General features: G+C 36.1%; 1 protein-coding gene across 1 annotated transcript; it reads left to right on the top strand.

Annotated features, from left to right (window-relative positions):
* The first annotated feature begins 3 nt into the window (after positions 1-3).
* On the top strand, positions 4-1,764 carry LOC119738473 (fibroblast growth factor receptor 4-like). The gene is made up of 4 exons (XM_038213378.1): positions 4-96; positions 342-504; positions 974-1,110; positions 1,527-1,764. Exons 1-4 carry the CDS (start codon positions 8-10, stop codon positions 1,762-1,764), a joined length of 627 nt encoding a protein of 208 aa, XP_038069306.1. The 5' UTR covers positions 4-7.
* Positions 1,765-7,389: the final 5,625 nt, after the last annotated feature.

Genomic DNA, 7,389 nt, shown 5'->3' with positions numbered 1-7,389 from the left:
TCTGCTGATGAGGTTTGCCTCACATGCCGCACTCGGTATGAGTTACTTGGCTCAGCACAAGTTTGTCCACAGAGATCTTGCTGCCAGAAATTGCATGTAAGTGTATCCTCTCTTCTATATCATCCGGGGCTGTTACACATGTCTTTATACGTGTGTTTGAGTAAAAGCAAAATGAATGTAACGAGAAATCGGTCAGCCGTTTCATCGAAAATAATTTTAATGCACCAGAGATACCAAGGGACAGGCATTAATAGAATTAACTCCAGAGTTCGAATTAATGGTATTGCAATTCTTAAATGATGTGACCCAAAAGTAAGATCAACTTTTAATAACCTCTTTAGGGTGAATAGTGATCTTCTGGTGAAGATAGCGGATTTTGGACTATCCCGTGACATGCACGAATCGGATTACTACACAAGCGGCGATGCCCAGGCTAAGCTGCCTATCAAATGGATGGCTCCCGAGTCCATGGAACGTCGAGTGTACAACGCCAGGACTGACGTGGTACGCAATTAAATCCATCTTTGATTGGAATGTTAGATGGTGTTTAGATAAAGATCTTAACGAAAAAGAAAGCAAAACACATTTCTTTGCGTTCTGTGGAACTATCCTTCGAAGAGAAACTACATGAACTTCGTTGTCCGGTCATGAAACGTCAGTTTATTGATAATTTACATTGGGTATGTTTTCAAGGCGCCTGACCCTCATTAGCTGGAGTATTTCGTCTTAAGACGCCCACCTCGAACTGATTTCTAAGTTAACTTATTAATAAACGTGTTTATTTCAATTTGACACAAGATCTCATTAAACAGTTCAATAAAGACTCAAATACAATGCAGTTTGGTCAATCTTCGTTAATCTTAGCTACCCTTTCCAGCTTGCTCATGTCAACTGTTCGGTAGCTCAATTGAACAGGCATCATTAGAATGGTCTCTTACATGGAAAAATATTTGTCTTCTTTGGTTTTCTACAGTGGTCATACGGTGTGCTCCTATGGGAGATTTTCAGTAAGGGTGCAAAACCGTATCCAGGGATTCCCAACCAAGATGTGTATGATTTCTTGAAGAGAGGTCAACGCATGGATGCTCCCAAGAACTGCCCGCCAGAAATGTATGGTCAAACACCGGTCACCATTACCTTTTAATAATAACACATCTAATGCCATTTTAACTTCTGTAAAAGTATGCATGATTCTTTTTTATATTTTACTCAAATTTTTCTGAAGGTGAAGGGATCTTAATGCATCTTTTTTACTCTCAAAGGTTTTACATAATTGAAAGTAGGTATAACACTCTCTAGTTGTGAGAAACAGTGAAGAGTGATTTGTGTCGGGTTTCAAATGAAAAAAAAAGGGAAACTCAATTCTCGAACATTTCTCTCAAAAATGTAGGGTTAATGTGCTCGAGTAATCAGTAATAATGGTAAGTGTATTGTCGGGGGTTTCAAGTAAAACTGCAAACACAATTTGATATACGATCAAGCAAGCAGCATCTAATGATTCTTGTTACATTTGCTGACTGATACAGCTACGGCATAATGGTACGTTGCTGGCAGGACAACCCCAAGTCACGTTGCACCTTTGTCCAAGTTGCCAACGAGCTGGAAGAACTGTTGGAGGGAGACCGCGACTACGTAGCAGCTCCTAGTGTGGGTGTGGTTGGTAAGCGACCCATCAAACATCGCGAAGAACCTGGTGTCACAGACGACAGCTATCTGGTCCCGATGCAGCAGGAGACCGCCTTTGGTGCTGACGGGCCCGTGTAGTGACGGAGAAACCAGCGGGAGCCATGCGACCGCCGCCCATAATCCCTTGGATTATGTCAATAAATTTGTCATTAGATAAGTGCCCTGCAAATTCCCCGATAAAGAAATATACGAAAAGAAAATGGTTTGAAGAAAAAAAGTGTGTTTCAAGTTGCCAATATATTAAAATCTTTACTTATCAAGATGGATCTATAGGACACGCTCCTTGCTCACTTTCATTCCTACGAAAAAAAGATTTGACCTTTCTAGCTTTTTCTCTCCATGTATTGGAATGAAATCGTTTACAATGTATAGAAGGTGGCAAGCTAAACTAATAGCTAAAACATCCGTCTTTTTAAGTGTCTTAAACCAATGCCACAAGCCATTTTTATGGACATTGGTATTTTAATCTGAGGTATTACTGTTGTTTACCATCACTGAACGACACGTTCACAGATACTAAATATTTGTATTCCTTAAGTTACATTCGGATTTTCCGAAAAATATTATGCCTGTCAGATCGTTTAAAAAGAGATATGCATATGCCTACATGTTATAGTAATACTTGCACCATTTAATCTAATACACAGTGATTTTTCAGGATTGTATAATATAACCATGCTTAACGAGGCAAATTGCAACATTTTAAAACGTGGTCCTATACGTTATCTAAACTTCGAAAAGTACATTCCTGTAAAAAACGGTAAAAAAATAATAAGCCATACATGTTTAATTGCAAATGATAACTTGCTGATTTGGAAATTTCTGCAGAGATTCCTGCAAGCTGCACAAAGCATTGATATAAAAAGGGGTGAAGTTATTAGGAAATTAACGACTGTCGGTATCGCTATAAAACTAGAAGGAACAAACAATAATAGCAATGTTATTGTATTTAACGTATTGTACACAGGTTTTTCCAGCATTACATGATTGACATTATATATTTGGAATACCTGTAAAGGAGTTATATTCTTAGTGGAAAGATGGCACGTGCACATATGCATTCTTCTGCAAAATAAATATGAAATTTTATTAAAACGATATCTTGTTTACCTTAAAATTTTACATTTTTTGGGTGAAAGGACAGTCTTATGTCGAAGGTGCTGAGAGAAATTTGCTTTTTTTTATAAGAAGTTCTTTATATGCAAGGTATGGGAAGCTGCTCAATGGTTGCCTAGTAAATGTTCAAAAACAACTTGACATAATAGGTAAAACAAAACACCAGAAACAGTTGGTAAATTCCTGCGAAAAACTTATTTTAAAAGTCGTAAAGTTAGGAGATCTGACAATATAGTAAGCACCGAGTGCTGTATAAATGCTCATATTCGATATTCAATTGACTTAAGATAATCTTGCTTTTTGGATAATTATTTCATTTATTTGATACACGGATACATATTTAATAATTGTTTTAATTCAGATTATTAGCATTGCGTAGTAACTGGTGTATTGCTAACATAGCCAATATTGAGTTTCTGTTGAAAATGTCAAGACAAATTTTAGTTCAGATGTGTTGCATCACGTACAATATTACAGGTTAAGTTTAATATCAAATTATTACGCAAAGGACACCATTTAGGTTTGGGTGAGGCAAGAATGCTTTTGTAGCCTAACCTAGGGACAGACAATGGGACAGACAGGACAAAGGACTACAACAGCAAATGAGTGTGCATAGAGGTACTAAGACATAACATTACGAGATAAATTAAACATTACAGTTATAAATATGCATCAAGAAGGTTTTTTTAGCTTTTCGACAAATATAGTCTGTGATGGTGACTTTTTCAAAGATTCACTAACACTGTTCCAGTAATTTACACCACGTTGAATAAGACTGTTTTTAAACAAGGACGTTCGACTGTAACAAACATGGATATTTTTTCTGGAAGCACTTCCAGTATTGTGTGAATGTATGTTTGAAAATGCCTATAAAATATGTAAAAATATGCCTATATGAGCTAAAACAAGCAGGTAATGCATTATTCATGTACATAAATTTACCTAAATTTAAGTAGTAAATGTCTTTAATTCGTAACAGTTTTAGATTTGCAAATAAGCTAGCAGTATGATCACGGTGGCCAGCATTAGAAATGATGCGAACAGCTCGCTTTTGTAACAACAAAAGTTTGTCAAAATTTGCCGAAGAACTACCCCAGTTTAGAACTGAAAAGTTTAAAAATAGGAGAACTAAAGAATTATAAAGCATAACTAAAATGTTGCTTGGAATAAACAACTTTAAACGATTCATTATACCAACGTTTTGGATATCTTGCTCTAGATATCACTTATGTGTTTTTCCATGTAAGATGTTAATCCATTGACACAACAAGAAATTTGATAATCGTGACACGATTTAAATTATATTATTTAAAACAAGTGGAACAGATTGGGTTTACTTTTGTTGTCTTGAAGAAAATATCATATAGTTAGTTTTTAACAGATTTATACACATTTCGTTTGCTAAAAGCCAAGTGACTAATTTTTTTAAGTTCAATATTACACCAAACTTGTGTTATCCGCAAACAAGCAGAATGATATGATGTCAGATGTATAAGATATATCGTAAATATACAGAATAAATAGTAGAGGACCTAATGTAGAGCCCTGGGGAACACCACAGTGGATAGATTGCTGGTTTGAATTTACAGAGTTATAAGAAACAAATTCTTTTTGTTCAGATAAGTAACAGTTTAAGGCTATACACCACGAATACCATACTTTTCCAGTTTACAAATTAAGATTTCACGATTAACTGTATCAAAAGCCTTGGAAAGGTCCAAAAAATACCAATAAAAATGTACCATCATCTATGGCTTTGAGCAACTTATGAACAACATACGACGTTGCTAGTTCAGTTGATCGCTTTTCCCTGAATCCGAATTGCGATTCGGACAAAAGGTTATGTTTATTTATAAAAGTTATAAGACGGTAGTATATTATTTTTTTCAAAAACGTTTTGAGAATGTAGATAATACTGTTTTAGGTCTATCATTACCAATATTATGTTTGTCGCCACTCTTATATATTGGTGTGACCTTTCCTATCTTTTGACCATTTGGGAAAACACCTGTAACCACAGACTCATTAAAGATACAAGCAAGTGGCTTTGCTAAGACATACTAAGCCTGTCTGATAACAAAAGCACTTAGGCCATCAAAACCAGGGGCCTTTCCATTAGGAATGTTGTTAAGAATGTCTACAATTTCTTCTTGCGTAATAGGTTTTAAAAAAAAAGAGAGTTGACCTGTCGATCACGAAGAAAAGATTCAAATGTGGCATTACGTTATGGTAGATTACTTGCAAGTCTAGAGCCAACGTTAACAAAATACTCATTAAATGCATCAGCAATTTCTTTGTTACTGTCAATCGTTACACCATCTTGAACAAAATGAAAGGGGTTATCTTTTCGCTTACCCTTATCCAAGTTCCTTTGATATTACCCTTTTCCTGGTTATTTTATTTTGCTAAAATAGCTTTTCTTGGATATTTTGATTAAGTGATTTAACTTTTTTTTACACAGAGTATAATAGATTTATTTTGAGAAGTACGATTTTTTAGATATTTTTTATAGAGATAGTTTTTTTTTTCTTATTGAATTATAGATACCGTCTGAAAGCAAGGTGACTTATGTTTGTTATATAGAACTGTACCTCTCGGAGTGGAAAATGTTTATCATAAATTTCGAGAACATGATTTAAAAATGAGTTATACATATCATGAATATCGTTCATTGATGTAATAAATGACCAATCAGTTGTACTTAATTCATTTACAAAATGTTCAATATCGTTACTATAAAAATCACGTTTTCTATTATATCTTTGTTCATCTTGTACCTTCTCTCTGAAACTTTCAATAATGAAAAATACTGGTAAGTGATCAGTTACTAAAACACCAGCAGTATGGTTATGTATGTCAATAAAGTTATGTACTGCATTGTTTGTGTCACACTGCAATAAGTTAATATTGAAATCACCCATTATAAAACACTTTTTGTTTTCATTGCTAATATTTCTAAAAATGTCATTAATATGCTCTGAGAAATTATCACATGAAGCACTCGGCGGTTTATACACAACTGCAATTGATACATTACCAAGCTCAATGAAAGGTGATTCTATTTCAGAATTATTAATAGACAGATCGTTTCGAGTGTTATAAGTAATGTAGAGTGCTACCCCACCTTCCCTTCTGTTAAGTCTACAGGAACCTTCAATTGAGTTATCTTCAATTTGAATAAGTGGATCCTTATTATCCTTTAACCATGATTCAGATATACCAAAAACTGAGAACCTGTTTTCTAAGAGATTAGTCAAATCAATAAAATTTGATATGTTCTTTTGTAAACATCGCGCATTATTAATAAACATGTAACAGTTGGACACTAGTGTTTCCATTAAAATCATTTAAGAATTTATCTTGATCATAATAATCAAAGCATATATCAGGGGTTTCAAAGTTTAAGTCAGGATCTGTGTTGGGATTTACAGCAGTGTCATCATTTGTTAGATTCATGAGTTACAATGAACAGCATAACTGACAATTCCATACTTGATATAAATGACAAAAACACTTTTAAATATGCACATACAGACACACAAACACAATTAAGGCGAGCCATCAGATAACAGACCGTTCGGGTACCGGGTCCGGTATGCTAATTTCTTTCACCCCAATCGGTACGAAGCCAGAAGCCACCCGGTCACTGAAGCGTGACGCCCCAATCGGTCCAAACTGGTGACTCAGGGTTTCACAATAGGCAACATAAATTGAAGTCTGGCCATTGTTGGAGGATTATTCGGCCCGCTGGGATTACCAGCGGCAACTTCTATGAATCTCATCACAGTCATTGTTGCCTACTGGAGGATTAGCGCGTCGCAAATTGGTTCCTATGTGATGAGCCAGAGCCATGGTGCAGAAGCCTGGTGAAGTTAATCCAGGCCGATCGGTTCCATGCAAGGTCCCAATCCCTTCAACATACCGGGCGGGCTCAACCCCGAACGGTCCGGGGAGGGATTCTAATTTGAGGGCTCGCCTAACATATAAGACAACAGTTGAATCATATATACAAGTATTATCAGAATTATCTATGACGTGAGGTGATGATTCATGATTCCCCCCCCCCCCCGACGGAATGACTTGAAGGGGCCATCTCTAATTGTGTATCTGGTAATTGCTGAGACTGACCATGGTATGTAGGCAAAATGAACCCGATCATCTCTCTGGATGCGCCTGAGGTGCATTTCTCTCAGCTCTTTTCGCTGTGCCCTGATTTTCGGAGTGACATCATCAGTTATTAAGATGTTCTGACCCTTAAATTTGTTGTTTTTGAGAAGCTTGGCGGCGTTTTTGAGGATGTGGTGTCAATGATGCCGAACTAGAGAATATTTATGGACAAAAGAGATGCATCCTGTACAAAAGAATGTTGTACACAAACTACTGTATTTATAGCTGCACTGTATTGTAAACGAACTGAACTAGTGAATTTGAGAAATACGATTCTAGTGGTGAACTGGACAAATTTTTCAAAAAAAAAACTTTTTTAAAGTGCATACTGCAGCGAAAAAAAAATCGGCGCTGAATATGTATAAGTGTCATTGCGTACACCAAAATGGTGTGGCGTCCGTGCCGGTCGGCCGCCAGAGG

The sequence above is a fragment of the Patiria miniata genome, unplaced genomic scaffold, assembly GCF_015706575.1.
Source record: "Patiria miniata isolate m_02_andy unplaced genomic scaffold, ASM1570657v1 HiC_scaffold_3, whole genome shotgun sequence".
In the NCBI taxonomy this organism is placed as follows: Eukaryota; Metazoa; Echinodermata; class Asteroidea; order Valvatida; family Asterinidae; genus Patiria; species Patiria miniata.
Note: the sequence above shows the minus strand (reverse complement) of the source record. Positions and strands in the feature narration are given on the sequence as shown.